We start from the raw sequence: 16,082 nt of genomic DNA, 5'->3' as shown, positions 1-16,082 counted from the left end.
CTGAGCTGGGAGCGACCCCCAGGGATCGTCCAGTCCCTCCCCTGGCCCTGCACACCCCAACAATCCCACCCTGGGCATCCCTGGGAGCTCTGGCAGCCTGGGGACAGGGATCATTCCCTGGGGAGCCTGGGCAGTGCCCAGAGCTGGCTCATGGCAGGAGCAGCTCCAGAGAAGCCAAGGCCACCCTGGACTTGGCTCCTTCCAAGCAGACAAGAAAATTCAAACCCTCCTTGTTGTGGGACAAATGGAAGCACATCAGGATCTCAGGAAATGGCACCACAAGGACAAGTGGTGATGGAGCTGAGCATTGGGAATTAGTTAAAACAACAGAGGGGATTTGGGGACACCTCTCTCTGCCCTCATTTCAGCTGCTTCAATAACAAAGCATGACCCTGCAGGGCCAGGGCTTCCCTTGCTGTCAGCTTTTCCTTTGCCATGACATTTGTGTTGAGAAGTGCCTGCAGCTGCTGAGGTGAGTGGGCTCTGGGCACAAAACTGAGCCTCCCCAGGGAAGCTGTGGTGTTCCCAAATGCAGGACAGGAAAATCCTCTGCTCAGGGCTTGTGCCAAGGCTGGCACCAGCACCCACCTCGTGAGCACCACCAACCAAGACCACCTTGGACTCAGCACCTTCCAAATTCACCCCCTAGCCCCATCCTCCTCAGACCCCAAATCCACATTCCCAGCCCCAAATCTGCCTCTCAGTCCCAAATCTACCTCCAAATTCCTCCCAAGCCACAAATTCACTCCCCTCAGTCCCAACTCTGCCCCAACCCTAAATCCAAGCCCTAATTCATCCTTCCAGCCCCAAATTCACCCCCAGCCCCAAATTGCTGTTCAACCCCAGATCCACTCCCCAATCCACCCTCACAGCCCCAAATCCTTATCCTCCAGCTCCAAATCCACCACCCAGTCCCAAATCTACCCCTAAATCTCCCCCAAAGCCACAAATCCACCCCCCTCAGTCCCAGTTGTGCCCCACCCCATATCCACCCTGTACCCCCAAGTCTATCCCCAAATCCAACCTCCCAGCCCCAAATTCTCATCCCTGGTCCCAACTCCACCCCAAATTCCCCCCAGCTCAAAATTCAAGCAAATTCTCAGACCTAAATCCCCCCTCCCCAGCCCCAAATCCTCATCCTCCAACCCAAAATACACCTTCCAGCCCCAAACCCTCCCCTGCCAGCCCCAAGTCGCACCTCCCCCATGGCATCTCGTCCCTTCCAGCCCCCCGAACATCCCGTGCTCCCCAAAAGCCAGACTCGTGTCGGCAGTAGCGGGTTTTATTCTCCACTTTCTTCTCCGAGGAGCGGGGCAGGCTCAGAGGGCGCAGCTCCCCTCTCCGTAGCGCCGGCACCTCATCACCTTCAAGTAGGTCTCCACCTTGTGCAGGTCCTTTTTGAAGCACGACAGCAGCCCGTAGTTCTTGACCAGCGCGTCCTCGCCGCGCAGGTGGAGCTCGAATTTGTCGTAGGTGGGTTTGAGCACCTGCGGACCCCGCGGGCTCCGCTCCTCCCGCTCCTGCGGGACAACGGGGACATTCCGGGAGACGCGGAGCTGGGCAGGGGCGTCTCCCAGGGACAAGCCTCCTGCCGAGCTCTGGGACGGGTCAGGGGGATTCCCCCCCGCTCTTAAATGGGATTTCAGATGTGGTTTTAGGTGCGTGGCAGGACGCGCAGGTGGAGGTGGTGCCGCGGGGTGATGCCACACTGAGCGTGCCAGGGACACACACGGGGCTGCGGGGAGGCAGGAGTGTCCTGGGGGGGGCTTAAAATAAAGGGAAAATCACAGAGAAATACTGCAGCCCCTCCAGCCAAAGGGATGGGGAACTGCACAAATAATTCTCTCTTCCCCAACCTTCCCAAAGCTCTGATCCAGCCCCACATCTCCATCTGGAGATCTGTACTCAGCCACTCCCCCTGCTGTGCTCAGCATCAAAATGGTTTTGGTGAAATAAGAAGTGTCATAAATTGGTGAAAAAGGAATATTTGTTTCATTTCTGTGTGTGGCTCCCCAATGCCCAAACACATATAGAATGCAGAGCAAAATCTGCAGTGGTCCTGACTCCTTTGCCTTACTCCAGCACAGAAACTCTGTGTGTGCTCACAGGGCCTGACTTGCAGAGTTAAATAAACTGCTAGAAGATGTAAATAATGGCCCAGACTAATTTCTCACAGCTACAGCTTCAGGGTGATACTGGCAGATAAACTTCTAGAATAAGCATAACTGAAGTGTGTCCTGGCAGATAATGGGCGATTTAATTTAAAACAACAAACCCAAAATTAAGAAGACTTTAAAGGGGCTTTAAAAGAGAGGGAGAGTGACATGGAGAAATGGTTTTAAACTAAAGGAAGGGACATTCAGGTAAAGTCTCAGGAAGGAATTAATCCCTTTGAGGGCAAAGAGTCCCTGGCACAGGGTGCCCAGAGCAGCTGGGGCTGCCCCTGGATCCCTGGAAGTGCCCAAGGCCAGGTTGGACATTGGGGCTTGGAGCAGCCTGGGACAGTGGGTGGTGTCCCTGCCATGGCTGGGGTGGCACTGGATGGGCTTTAAGGTCTCTTCCCACCCAAACCATTCTGGGATTCTCTGACAAGATCTTCCTTGGAGAGAACACCCTCCAGCTCTCAGCTTGCAGTGTTGTGTTAATGGAAGAGGGAAACATCAGAGCAAATCCTTCCCTGCACAAAAATATGTTTGTAAAATGTTGTGAGGCTTCAAACCTTGCAAAATTTGCCTGTTTGGAAGTACTTTGCCTTGAGATACAAGAAACATTGTGCTGCTGTTTGTCCGATGTTGGGAATTCCTTGGTGCTGGGTTTGGAAAGATTTTGGAATGCCATATTGTGATTCCTGGTGGAATCTGCTCCCTGAGGGGTTGTGGTAACACCTGTCCTGTGTTCTTACCCTCCTCAGTGGTGGGACCTGTGCACTGGGGGTCATGATCTTGTTATCTAAAGGGAAGCAAAGTATGCCCTGTGGAATTCAGGGAGATTTCTCGTGGTCTGTGGATCCCTGAAAGTGCCCCGTGCCTGGAAGGTCTCTGTTATTCCACAGTCATGCTCGGACTTACCCTCATGAGAGCTTGGATCCCTTCTTCCAGGTCCTTTAGCTTTTCATACACCCTGTCTGAGGTGCCAAAACCCAAGTTGTTTGTGAACACCTTGCTCAGGTACTGCACTGGGGTCAGCCAGGACTGGATGAGAACCAGGGAAAACCGGAGAAGCTCCATGTCCTGAAATTGAGGCAGGAAAGGGTCAAAGCTGAGTTGGTGTGGTGTTTGGTGGAGTGTCCTGCTCCCTCTGGAACAGCCTGGAGTGACCCAGAGAGGGACACTGCTCCTGCAGCTCCAGTTTGCAGGCTGAGGGCACCACACAGGCCCTGGCCCTGTGCAGACAGCAGTGTTCTCATGCTGGAGCTGGGAATATCATTTGTGGTGTAACCCAGAACAGTCTGCAGGGTTTAAACAGCAAAGAAGAGAGAGGAGAGGGAAAACACCAAAGGTCTCACAGGTGGAAACCCTCTGATCTTGCAGTGGAGACTCCACAGACAGGTCTGTGCCTGCCCCAGGTCAGAACTCACCGATTTCTGCTGGGCATCCTCCTTCCCCGTGGGAGCAGGGATGGTTTCTGAGTAGCAGTAGGCTACCTGGGAGTTTTTGTTGGTGTGCCTTTGGTCCTCTGGGATGTAGCTGCGTTCCTGTGGAGACATCCCAGATACACTCAGGTCTGCTGCCCATGGGCTGGAGAAGAGCACTGAGAATTCCCAAGCTGTCCTGCATGGTTCCTCTTTGCAAGGAATAAATGGGAGACTGGAGGTGCCTCTGGACAGGGTGGAGAGCTGGGAAACAGGAGTTTGTGTGTTGGCACAACAACTGCCCTGAAGATCTCCCTCTCCCTAGGGCAAGGGGCTGCTCTTCAATAAGGGCCAGTTGTGCCCAGGGCAGTAGGTGACTCAGTGTCACCAGAGGGAACAGGGTGTCAACAAGGGTGGCAGACACTGCCCCAGGAGGGGGAGGAACAGAACACACCTGGAACAGGTTCTCCCAAGGAGGAGATGATCCCCAGAGACAGCCTGTACCAAAGAGACAGCCCGTGCTGAAGGGACAGCCTGTGCCAAAGGGACATCCTATGCCAAAGGGACAGCCTCTGCCAAAGGGACAGCCTGTGCCAAAGGGACATCCTATGCCAAAGGGACAGTGTGTGCCAAAGGGACAGCCTGTGCCAAAGGGACAGCCTGTGCCAGCTCCTGGGTAGCAGCAGACACTTGCTGGGTTTAAGCACTCAGACCCTCCCAGGGACAAAGGTGACAGGGAAATCCTGCAAAATATCTGTGCCACCTCCCAGCTACCCCTGTGCAGGGGCCTGGACACAGGTGGAAATGGCCCCAAGGAGGCATCAGAGAGGTGACAGTGTCTAGGCTGGTGGGACACAACCTGCCCTATCCTGTTAAGGTTTTTTCTCCTCCCTGAGAGCTGGCAAAGACACCAACAGCTGGGAATTCTCTGGGAAGTTTTACAGTCCTGGAGCCATCAAGGAAACACCAGGAGGTGCCCTCAGGCCACAGCACTCACAAACTCCTTGTAGGTCTCGGCAGCCAGGAGGTGAAGGTGCTGAGCCCTCAGCACTGCGTTGGCAAACAGGCTGGACAGGGGCATGGCCGGGAAGGTGGCAGCTGCCTGTGGCCACTGCAGTCCCAGGGTGATCACAGCAATGGCCAGAGGAGAGAGCCAGGACCCTGCAAAGTGGAGAGGAAGATGTTGGGAGTCCTTGGGGACTGTGCTGAAGAGGAGGTGGCACCTGGGAATTCATTCCCAGCTTGTTCTGCCTGTGCTGGATCCATGCTCACCTTCCGTGGTGCTCTGTTGGACACTGGATGGGCTCAGCCCTCCCTGAAATTGAGGGAGACCCTTTCACTGGACCTGCCCTTGGGGCTGGGGCTGCTCCCAGTGAGACCAGCAGCATCTTCCTGGCTGGAATTGTGGTTGCTCCATGAAAACTAAGGGATGTCCCTGTGGTTTTCCCTGACATGCTCGTGTTTTCCCCTAGGCCTTGTCCCTGCTCTCACTGGTGGCATCACCTATGCTGTGACCAGCTGCTTTTGGTCCCTGGGTCACACCTTTAGGATTTGTTGATTTTGGTCAAGCCTAAAGGTTTTCAGCCCATGACATCCAACACAAATGTCCACCTGTGCTCACACAGACCACAAAGCTCATCTGAAACAAAGACCCTTAGGAGGAGGAATGCCCTGGAGTGTGTAGGACTTGGGCATTATTAGACATCATCCTCATCCCTGTCTGAAGTTTGGAATATGAGTTTTATTATCCCTGACAACATTTATGGTAATACTACCTATTAAAACTTGATTGATCTTGTTTTTTAAGTTCACAACACTCTCCTTGCCCACTTTAAGTTAAAGATTAGTGAATTACAGTTACACTTCAGGGAAAGGTTTTCTTTTTCATGGATTTAGAAATTGACAAATTTTAATTTAGGAATGGTAAGGAGTGTGTGTAGCCCACCACAGAACCACCCCATCATCATCTCCTGTCACCCTACACACCCAGCACTGGAAATCCTTTAAAACCGAAAGAAAATGTACCTGGAGCCATTTCTGCTGGTGAGTTGCTCAGGTGTGGCTTGGTTGGGAATGTTTCCTTCTTTCACCTGGTGAAGGAAACTGTGGAGCCCCCCCTTATATAGTAGGGGGTCTGTTTAAAATGGATCTGTGTGTCCATGATCACAACAACAGCTCTGCACCTTCCCCCTGCATAAATGCATAAGTGTTCACGGTGGTGCTACCTCATCCCAGGCATTTTCACAGGTGTGCAGCTTGGGGAGCTTTGTTTGCCTCAGGATGAGACCAGTGATCCATGATTTCACCATATTCTCCTGTTTATTGCAATTAAAAGTTTCCTCATCACAGCAAGACCCAAATCAGATTGAGGTGAGATTGGTTGTGTTCTGATGTTCCTGCCTGGCTCTGCAGCCTTGGCCCACAGGGCTGACCACCCTGGGACATTTCTGGCTTAAAGCAAGAAGAGGTTTAGGTTGGGTATTAAGGAAAAGTTCTTCCTGAAAGGGGTGTCCAGCCCTGGCACAGCTGCCCAGGGCAGTGATGGAGTCCCCATCCCTGGAGGGATTTAAAGCTGTGTGGATGTGGCACTTGGGGACATGGGTTAGTGGTGGCCTTAGCTGGAGGAATGGTTGGACTGATGATCTTAGAAACCTTTTCCAACCTAAAGGATTCATAATTCTGTGATGTTTTCCTCTCTTTGTTTGTGGGGATAGAGCTGGCTGGACGTTGTCAGATGAATCCTATTTCTGCCAATTGCTTCCAATTTCTCCCAAAATGTCAAAAGTTCAGCAAACACTTTTGCTGAGCTGGTTTGTCACAGGTGTGACAAGGAGCTGTCCTGCCCTGGTGCTGGTTTGGAATCCAACCTGCTCACTGCAAATCCAGAGCTCTGGGAGCTTTCTCTGATCCTCAGCTGGACAAGGCTGTGGGAAAACCTGGTCATGAGCATCTTCCTGCTCCTGCCTGAGATGCAAACGTGAAATACCATGGGATTAAGGAGAGGAATGGTGGGGAAAGGAGGTAGGAGGGGTCAGAAGAAGAGATGGAGAAGGGAATCAGAGAATCATGGAGTAGTTTGGGTTGAAAGAGACCTTAAAGCCCATCCAGTGCCATCCCTGGGATGGGAACATCTCCCCCTGTCCCAGGCTGCTCCAAGCCCTGTCCAGCCTGGCCTTGAAGAAGAGAGGACACAGCCCACCCATCCCTGCTTTTGAGCAGCTTGGATGGGCAGCTCCAGGGGGTATTTAAAGGACTTTAATCCCACATAAAGCCCCTATTGCCCCAATCAAACTGGTTTGGCCTTTGCTGTTCAGGGGGTGTCCTGTGTCCGGAGGTGATTTGGCTCACCCAGGCCCCCGTTTGCTCTGTGTGGCTCTGGTTTCCAGCAGCAGCATCACCCCCGGAGCCGCTGGAGCTGCGGGAGTAGGGAGAGGAGAGCTGCTCGATAAACATGAGTGAGAGCAGGGCTGTTCCGAGAAGCCCCCGGGTGTTGCTGCTGGAGACGCGGTGGTGTCACAGGGAAATGTCAGTCCCGGCAGCAGAGGGAACAGCGGGTCCTGCCGCTATCAGGTGTCCCGTCACGCCACAGCGGCAACATCTGGGCGTGTTTTTATGTTTTATACTCCAGGTCGTGTTTAAATCCGTCAGGGCTGAGCCGAGCCGCAGCTGCCCAGCCCAGCCCAGCCCTGGATGACGCCGCAGTGTCACTGCAGCTCCGCGCCCTGCGCAGCTCTGGGTCACAGCCGTGCTAAACCCGCACGGTCCGGCACGGCGGGGCCGGGCTGAGCCGGGCCAGGCTCCCCCAGGCTGGCTTTGTCCCGGCACGGAGGGCTCCCCCAGGCTGGCTTTGTCCCGGCACGGAGGGCTCCCCCAGGCTGGCTTTGTCCCGGCACGGCGGGGCCGGGCTGAGCCGGGCCAGGCTCCCCCGGGCTGGCTTTGTCCCGGCACGGAGGGCTCCCCCGGGCTGGCTTTGTCCCCGGCGCTGTCTCGCAGTAAATGAGGCAGAAGCGGCGCATGACAAGCGCCGGGCCGGGCACAGCCGCGGTTGCATAATCGGCTCCCAAACCTCAGCCGGGCCATTTTCTGGCTCTGCAATTCCTGCATTCCCAACCCACAGCATCCCATCTAAAGCAGCGTCACATTCCATGATTTCCACATTCTTTGGAAAAGAAAAAAAAAACCAAAACCCTCCATTCTCTTCAGGGTGGCTCCGTGTCCACCCACCTTTCCCTGAGCTTTTAAACAAGTGAAACAGCTTTTCCTGGGTGTGCTCCAGGGGTCCTGGTGATCCCCAGCCCGGGGAATCCTGACCGAGGAGCTGCTGCTGAGCCACAGCCCAGCTCTGCAGAAGGTTTGGGGTGTGGGGGATTATCTCTCTGAACTCACTGGTCCAAGGAGAAATTCCATGTCAGATTTATGGGGATTATTTACCAGAGCTGGAACTGCTGGGTTTCACTGAACTCCTGTGAAAAGATGAGGCTGAACCCCCAGGTTCAGCTCCCCAGGCAACCCCAGCTGTCTGCCTGGGCATCCCGATGGAAAACAGGGATTTCCCCTGCCTACTGTTACCTGGAAGGAGGTTGTTGCCAGGTGGGGGTCAGTCTCTTCTCCCAAGGACAAGAGGAAACAGCCTCAAGCTGTGCCAGGGGAGGTTTAGATTGGATATTAGGGAACATTCCTTTACTGAATGGGTTGTCCAGCCCTGGCACAGCTGCCCAGGGCAGTGGTGGAGTCCCCATCCCTGGAAGGATTTAAAAGCTGTGTGGATGTGGCACTTGGGGACAGGGGCTAGTGGTGGCCTTGGCAGTGCTGGGGGACACAATGATCCTAGAGGGCTTTTCCAACCTGTGTGATTCCATGATTCAATGACAGAAAGCAGGACAAAATACAGAGCCTGGCCTGTATAGACTGATATATTTATTTACATTAAATGTGTTATAAACACAGACCACTCTCAGTATAGAATGAAATGAACCCCCATCTCCAGGCTTCTTAGAAACTACTCCAAGCATTTCAAATAAACCAACAACACTACAGAAATATTTATTTACTTATGGCATTTTAAAGGAGGCCAAATCCCTGGGCTGAAGGAGCAGCAGAGCAGGACTGGGGTCACAAAAACTGCTTTTGACACAAGTGGTTCCTCACCAGGTGCAAACAACAAATTTTCTTTATTTTTTCTATTATTCTGTTCAGTCACTTGAGTGAGTTGTTTACAGAGATCTGAGGAATCTGGAGCTGGGAAGGCCAGAAAAAAACTTCTATCTTCCATTTGGAAACTGAAAACAAGGAATGGAGCAATGAGCTCTGCTAGTGCTAAAATCTTGGCAAATGTGGAAACCAGGAACAGCCAGTTCTTTTCTCTCCCTGTGAATTCTCCTTTTTTTAATTAACCAATTTTATAAGTAAAATATGCTTAAATAACTTTTATATCTATGTGGCAGAACTAATTTGGGATAGTTTTATTTAACTAGTAAAAATCAATTCCAAAATGCTTTTTTTTGAGCTGTTTAAACTGAATTCCAGTTTTCCACAGAGTTGCTTTAGTGGTAAAGAACCATCCTCTTACTTCTGAAAAGCCTTTTTTTCTTAGAATTGTACCCTTCTCTGGCTGCTTTTGGGGTGCAGAGCAGTTGCAGGAGCTGCTTGAAGCCCAAAATGTTGTGAAACACCAGGACACAGAGGCCTTGGGCTCTCTGAGAGGGGACAGTTTGAGCCACAATGTCCTTGTCACCCTCGTCCAGCCAAGCCCCCATGCCCACTGAGCGCCCCCAGCCCTGATTTAGGTGCCCTGAGCCCACCACCCTCAGCTGTTGCTGCCATGCCAAGATAATTTAATTACAAACCAAATCTTGAGATGTTTTTTTAGCTTCTCCTTCAAGCCCAGATCTAGCTGAGAGTGGAGCTGCTGGTCCTGTTCTGCTGCTCTGGATCCTGATGATTCACTTTGTCCCATCCCAAGCTGATGTTCTGGCACTGCTGAGGTCCCCATGGGTGGCCTCACATCTGCTCTTGGTTTTCCATCCCTGCCTGCCCTCTGGGTGAAGTTTGAAGAGGTGAAGTTTGGTTTCAGCTAAGCTGGACCCAAAAAAGCTGCTCATTATTCCCAGGAAATTGGCACCAGGGTTATGGGACACCCCTGGAATGGGCATGGCAGGATGGAGCAGGATAAAGATTTACCCATTACCTTTATTAGGACTTCAAAAGCAGTTGGAGGTTTGTGTCCCACAATTTACAGTTTTCCCAGAGTTCCGAGGTCACACATGTCCCTCACCAAGGGCATGACCTTGTGGCAGGGGCCAGCTCTTGCCTGGGGAGCAGCAAGCCTTTGGGTGAGACCTTTCTCCCCAGCTCTTCCATAGTCTTTGGAGAAAAGGAGGTGCTTTTGGGGGATCCTGCACCTCAGACCTCTGCCAGCTGGGCCTGTGGACTCAGCCATGGCTTTGACAGCTGAAGAGTGGCCCAAAATCTGCTTCTCACAACAGCCACACGGCACTGTTGGCAGTGTCCTTGCAGTGCCTGGTGCTGTCCTTCCCGGCATGGTGGGGCTGGAGCAGAGACCTCATTCCCAGCCCTTCCTTGGCTCTGACCAGGCTGGAGCTCAGTGCTGGGTGTTGGGCTGCCTGAGCTGTGTGACCAGTTTGCTGCTGGGGGATCACAGGTGGCTCCTAATTTCTACAGAGGCTTTAGGGGTTGGTCAGCGGGGTGGGGACAGTGACAGTGGGATGGGGCAGCCTCGGGGACACAACCTGGACTCGTGAGCACCCCAGGGCAGCAGGCTCCCAGCCTGAGATGGGCTGTGCAGGTGTTGGCAGCCCGGGATCCAGGCAGAGCTGTGCTCCAGGGGATCTGTCCCCACGGAGGCTGGCAGGGTGCTGGCAGGGCCTGGCAGGGGGCACAGGACCCCTCACTCTTCACCTGGGTGCTCCCCCACTGTCCACTTGGCCTTCACGTCCCGGAAAGGAGTGATGTCCTCGTAGGTGGCCATCTGCTCCACCTCCAGCCCCTGCAGCAACGACAAGGAGGGTGGTGTGGGTGCCACGGGACAGAGAGAGAGAAATGGCAAGGGTTTCTCACAGTGGCTTGTGAGAACTTTTAGGGAGTTGTAAGGATGTGATAACTTGTTAGTATAAACAATCTGCAGGTGGTGTTTTTCTACTTCATCTTTCTGTTTTTCTCAAGGACGGTGTGTGAGACAGGTGTTTTTGTTAAGTAGCCAATCAAATAGAATGTATCTTATCACTCCATATAAACCACAAGGGTCTCTTGAATAAAGCCTTCTTTTACTCTTTCTACAATACTGCCTCTTGCCTGTTCCTGTGTCATTCTCAGTGCAAGACTGAGAGGGTGGGACATGGCAGGGGGCTCCAGCCACGGCACATCCCTTGGGACACCCACTGGGGACCCTCCCAGGCTGCTCCCTCTGAGCCTGGAGCAGCTTCTGACAGGGACAGAGGATGGAGATGGTGGATGGTGGATGTTGGATGTGCACTGGGTGCTTCCTGGGGCAGCTCAGCACAGCTGATGTGTAACTGGGGAGGAAGGGGCCCTCATCCTCCTCCCAAGGAAGGGGCTACAAGGTGATCAGACACCCAGCAGGGGCACAACCCCCTGTGTGAAGGCTCAGGTGATGTCAGGGAGGTCCTGCTATCATTAATTACCTCATAGGTGTGGTCCTCCTCTGGGGTCTTCTTGTCTTCACCCTATGGAGAGTCACAGGTTGGGGTCAGCACTCACCAGGATCCCCTGTCCCCAGCCTTGGTCCTCAGGCCAGGTCCCACCACTTCCACAGGCACATCCATGGAGTCCCCACACAGCATTTGAGATGGGTATGTTCCTATTTCACGTATCCACATTCCCACCCACAACCCCAAACCCATCCCACGGCCAGGACTGGCCTGCCTGGATGCACTGCAGGACTGCTGTGAGCCCTGCTGGGGACATCCCCTCTGCTGGAGGCACTGTCACTTGCCTTGTCTAGGAAGAGGAGGATGGGGATGCTGATGAAGACGATGAGCAGGATGGACTGGATGATGATGATGGCGTCCTTCAGCGTGTTCCTGTTCTGGTACTGCTTGATGCTGCTGGTACCTGGGAGCAGCAGCACAGGGAGAGCCCAGGTCACTTCTGAGCCAGGCTGCAGGGGAGGGATGAGCTTGCCATGCCCAGAGTGTGTCACCAAGGGGGGTTGTGGGGACCAGGGTGACCTGTCCTTTGCATTGGGAGAGACCAGAGCACTGCAGCTGTCCCCAGGGTTGGCATCAGGGACCAGCTCTGGGATGGGACACCTTGGGCAGCACCCGGCAGTCACCAGGAGCAGGACAAATCTGATTTATTAGAGGGACATGTCCCTGGGTTTTGCAGGATGGCTATGCCAGGGCAGACCCAGGGAGGTTGTCCTGTTCCTTGGGGCTGGCAGTGAGGAATGGAACCTCTGTGTGCCATCGAGCACCCACAGCTGGGTCAGAGAGAGTCCCACCAGCACAGGGCAAGGGGGAGGTGTGGGAGCACCATGGGGGGTTCACATGGAGGGGGAAATGGGAGAGAAGGAGAAAAAGCATCTCCTGGGGTGCAGGAGGATGGGGAGCTGCCACTCACCCATGACCCGGAGCTCTGTCCCACACGAGTGCAGCTTCTCCTTGTGCATCAGGCCCTTCCTGTCACACACGTAGATCCCGCTGTCCTCGAAGCTGGTCCTGAGGAGGGTGAGGTTGATGGAGCTGTTTGTCCTCTCGATGTGGTAGCTGGCCGTGTTCTGATCCAGCACGGAGAGGTCCTCCCTCTTCTCTGCTGTCTTGTACCACTGCATGAGCTGGGGCTCCTGGGTGTAGCAGATGAAGTAGATGGGCATGTTCTTCTTGACGGCCACGTACCGCACGTTCTGGTGCACCGGGGGACACATGCCATCTGCAGGGGACAAAGCTGTCACTGCAGCCACTGCCATGAGAGCCCCCCAGCACCTCCCAAACAAAGAACTTCCTGTTTTCATGCTGCTTTTGAGCATCCAGCTTGGTTTTGGTGAATTATCCTCATGCCAGGCTCCCCAGGGACTGGTCCCAGCCCCGAGGCTGCCAGAGCTCCAGGAGGGTTTGGACAGCACTGCCAGGGATGCCCAGGGTGGGATTGTTGGGGTGTCTGGGCAGAGCCAGGAGTGGGACTGGATGAGCCGTGGGGGTGCCTTCCAATCAGGATATTCTGTGATTCTATGAGATCTGAGGCTTTTGGTGGAAGTCTGCTTTTAATTGATGCCTCAGGTTTAGCTTTTCTATTTTTCAGGTTCTGTGCTGCTTTAGTGGGTGGGTCTGGGCTTCACATGAGGGGATGGTGAGCTCTCTGCACAGAGCAGGGAGACAAAGCAATTCCTTCTCTAGCTGGGGACCAAGGACAAATGATCCAAATCTCAGGCCCAAGAGCAGAAACAACGTGGGCTGAAGACAGAAAACATGAAGGATGGGACTGCATAACCTAAAGCTGTAATTGGACAATTAACTCCAATATGCAAATGGACCAGAGCTTATAAAAGTGAGAGACCCCATGACCAGTGGTGCATTTTGTGACCATTTTGGGTTCACCTGGGGTGCAGCCCTGGCTGGGCTCTTGTGTTCCCCAAGGTGGATCTATTGAGGTCTCCTAATAAATAAACCTGTATTCTCCAGCTCTGTCTAGTCTCTGTTCTAGGTCAGCCTGCACAAGGCATGATGATGGAAACTCCAATTTTCTGTGGGAATGTCTTTGCTCCAATACTTCTGTCCTGCTCCCACCCCTCTCTGCGCATGTTTAGTTAATCCCAGCTCCAAAATTACAGCCTGTGGAATCCCAGCTGGTTTCTCTTTTGCTTCCACATTTTTTGGCCTTTTGCTTTATTTTGTATTTTTTGGCCATGTTTAGTGCCAGAGTGGTGACTTTAGGAGCCCATTTGGGTTGCAGAGATCACCCTTAGGGCCCCATGGGTGGGAATGGCCAAGGACAATGGCACAAGTGCTGTGGCACAAGCCCAGTGCTGGTCCCAGACTTGGCCACGCAGCAAATGCAGAGGAAAAACCTGTGGGTGCTCAGGAAAGACAAAGCAGATCTGGCTTTGCAGAGAGAGAGGAAGGAGCAGGATTGGGGATGAGCCATGGGAGATGTCACAGCCTGGGGATGGCCTTTGGGGGAGAACAGCCCATGGGGGGTAGGACAGCAGCTCTGTGGGACAGGAGGACCCTGGGGACACATGCAAGAGAAGAGCCTAGCAGGTCTGGGGGTACCTGTGCTGTTCGCGGTGCTGTTCTTGTCTGCTGGGATCCCACCTGCAAGAGAGGAGAAGGGCCTGAGATCGTGGCCAGGAGCCCACCAGGATGTCCCCAGTGGGGTGGACGTACCCTGGCCCTTCCTGCCCACTCCATAGGGGATGGAGCAACAACAGAGCCCTGCTCAGAGGACCTGGGGCAGTGCAGATTTGGGTACAAACCCTTCAATTTCCATTCTGTCTCCTGAAAATTTTCCAGGTTGTTTTCTGGTTGATACCCCAGTGAAATCTGCTCTCTAGCATGTCCCCGAGGCTGGTGCCTTTCGGGAAGGTCCCAGATACTCCCAGCTCTGCATTCCCCCTCCCTGAACCAAGCAGAAACCCTTCCCTGCTGGGATTTCCTGGGCTCAGAGCCCTGTGGTGGCCAGGGGTGTTCCCAGATCCCGTGGCCACACAGCCCCCGGGACAAGGGTTGGTGCTGTGGGACCTGCAGTGCAGGAAGCAGGGGGAGGTGGGGACCCCCCCAGCACCCACGGGTGCCCTGCCCACAGCTCCAGTGCCTCTGGGCCAGTTCCTCTTGCTGCAGCTGGGCAGGAAGCCCCAGCCCTGTTTACTGCCCCGCTTGAGTGCCCAGTTCCCTCCTCTCGATGGAGATTCACCAAACCCTGTGGAGGAGCTGGCACGGAGGTGGGGCTGCAGCACCTCCCTGCAGGGCAGCTGCAAACCTCCCTATCCCCAGAAGGAGAAGAAGGAACAGAAAAAGAAGAAAGGTTCAGTTCCCCAGCCTGAGCTCTGTGCCACCCTCCTCAGACTCCAGCCTGCAGGAGCCTCCTGGCTTGGGCAGGGGCTCCTCTCATTGCCCCAGAGCCCCTTCCAGGTCCCTGCTGCCCTGTCCATGTTCAGCACCAACACCTCTGCAGGCAAATCCTCCCTTCCTGCCCCATTCCATTTTGTTCCAGGATGAGAGATGCCCTTTGTCCTGGCTGGGCACTGGCTGTGTCCCTGTCAGTGCCACCAGCCAAGGCTTTGCTCCCCAGGTTCTGTTGGTGTTTCTAAAGGAAGACCAGGCTGGTCCTTCACGCCCCTCTGAGTCAGGAGTTCCACTGCAGCCACAGGAGGGCTGAACTTCCCCTGTCCTCCCCCAAAATTATCATGAGAGCCAAGTTCAAACCCTGCAGCCTTGAATCCATGCTGGGCCTGTGTGGCCACCAGAGGACCCTTCAAATGCCCTTTTTCCCGTGGGCACACGTTTCCCTCTGAGGATGGGATCTGCTGCAGGTTCTTGCAGCTGTCCCTGCGTCAGGCAAGAGGAGCTGGACGGGGCCAGGAGCCATGTCCTGGGTTTGCTGCTGCTTCTCCAAGGGAAACAGTGCAGGGATGTTCACACAGACTCCATAAATCACCCCAAAAGCATTTCCCCCCCCCCCCCCCCCCCCCGCCACTTCTCCTCTGCTCCTGGACACTGAACCCCACAGAGCAGAGGCCATAGCCTTGGCAATGTGCCAGCCCCATTCCCAGGCCTCTGAGAGCAATAAATAGTTAATAAACCTCAACGACCCTTCTCTCCTGCCACCTGCAGCCCCAGCCAGGCTGGCTCTGCAGCTGCTCAGCCAAAGCCACCTGCCTGCCCCAGAATGTGTCCCATCTGCACACCCCAAGGGAAGGGAAGCAAAACCCAAACCCAAGGCAGGCACTGGACTCCGAGCCCTGTGTGCCCTCCTGGGCTCCCTGGGAGGCTCCCAGCACAGAGCAGGGCTGAGAGAGACCAGCACAAAGCTTAAAATTATTGCACTGAGGCAGAGCTGGGGGAAGCCCTGGAGCAGGGGACACAGCCCAGGCCATTGTCCTGGCTCCTTGCTCTGAAGTGCAAACCCCATTTGGTGCCTACCTGTGAGCAGAGGCAGCAGCCAGAGGGTCCCCTGGAGCAGCCAGAGCCTCGTGCCCAGACCAGCCATACTTCAGTGCCCAGGGCAGGAAAACATCCAACCCGTGCTTCTGCAGAAGCAGCGGCTGCTCCCACCGCCCTGGCCCCAGTACCTAAAAATGGCAAAGCTGCCGCTCTGTGCGCGGCCCCTTTCCTGCTCATGTAAATCCTCCCCGCTGGGGACTTTCCCTCGGGGCTGGTTTTGAATGCGGCGCAGACGCTGGGGCGGCCGTGCCTGTGAGCCCCGGGCCCCTGGGCTTCATCCACCCTCCTGTCCGTGGGCATTATCCCTCTCCGTGTTCCTGGGCATTGTCCATCCTTCTGTCCCTGGGCATTGTCCCTCTCCGTGTCCCTGGACA

At 54.5% G+C, this 16,082-nt stretch overlaps 2 protein-coding genes across 2 annotated transcripts; both read right to left on the bottom strand.

Moving 5' to 3' along the window:
• Positions 1 to 1,268: 1,268 nt before the first annotated feature.
• Positions 1,269 to 7,024, bottom strand: LOC135286513 (somatotropin-like). The gene is made up of 6 exons (XM_064399605.1): positions 6,920 to 7,024; positions 4,844 to 4,886; positions 4,569 to 4,732; positions 3,578 to 3,694; positions 3,069 to 3,230; positions 1,269 to 1,520 (listed from the first exon to the last, which is right to left on the bottom strand). Exons 1-6 carry the CDS (start codon positions 7,022 to 7,024, stop codon positions 1,320 to 1,322), a joined length of 792 nt encoding a protein of 263 aa, XP_064255675.1. The 3' UTR covers positions 1,269 to 1,319.
• Positions 7,025 to 8,523: 1,499 nt separating this feature from the next.
• Positions 8,524 to 15,824, bottom strand: CD79B (CD79b molecule). The gene is made up of 6 exons (XM_064399900.1): positions 15,688 to 15,824; positions 13,819 to 13,860; positions 12,170 to 12,478; positions 11,544 to 11,662; positions 11,233 to 11,274; positions 8,524 to 10,577 (listed from the first exon to the last, which is right to left on the bottom strand). The coding sequence occupies exons 1-6, from the start codon at positions 15,752 to 15,754 to the stop codon at positions 10,479 to 10,481; spliced, it is 678 nt and encodes a 225-aa protein (XP_064255970.1). The 5' UTR covers positions 15,755 to 15,824; the 3' UTR covers positions 8,524 to 10,478.
• Positions 15,825 to 16,082: the final 258 nt, after the last annotated feature.

Source organism: Passer domesticus, chromosome 27 (assembly GCF_036417665.1).
Source record: "Passer domesticus isolate bPasDom1 chromosome 27, bPasDom1.hap1, whole genome shotgun sequence".
Lineage (NCBI taxonomy): Eukaryota > Metazoa > Chordata > Aves > Passeriformes > Passeridae > Passer > Passer domesticus.
The sequence above is the reverse complement of the archived record's forward strand: the minus strand, read 5'-3'. Positions and strand labels throughout refer to the sequence as shown.

Bases quoted from the DNA above. Each gene is read 5' to 3' on its own strand.
- LOC135286513 (XM_064399605.1), bottom strand. From the start codon at position 7,024: ATGTTTATCGAGCAGCTCTCCTCTCCCTACTCCCGCAGCTCCAGCGGC. The intron at 4,733-4,843 runs GTGAGCATGGAT...TCCACTTTGCAG, and splicing joins CCAACAGAGCACCACGGAAG to GGTCCTGGCTCTCTCCTCTG. The intron at 1,521-3,068 runs GTAAGTCCGAGC...GTTGTCCCGCAG, and splicing joins GGATCCAAGCTCTCATGAGG to GAGCGGGAGGAGCGGAGCCC.
- CD79B (XM_064399900.1), bottom strand. From the start codon at position 15,754: ATGGCTGGTCTGGGCACGAGGCTCTGGCTGCTCCAGGGGACCCTCTGG. The intron at 12,479-13,818 runs GTACCCCCAGAC...TGTCCCCTGCAG, and splicing joins CAGCACCGCGAACAGCACAG to ATGGCATGTGTCCCCCGGTG. The intron at 11,275-11,543 runs GCAAGTGACAGT...GACTCTCCATAG, and splicing joins TCCTCCTCTTCCTAGACAAG to GGTGAAGACAAGAAGACCCC.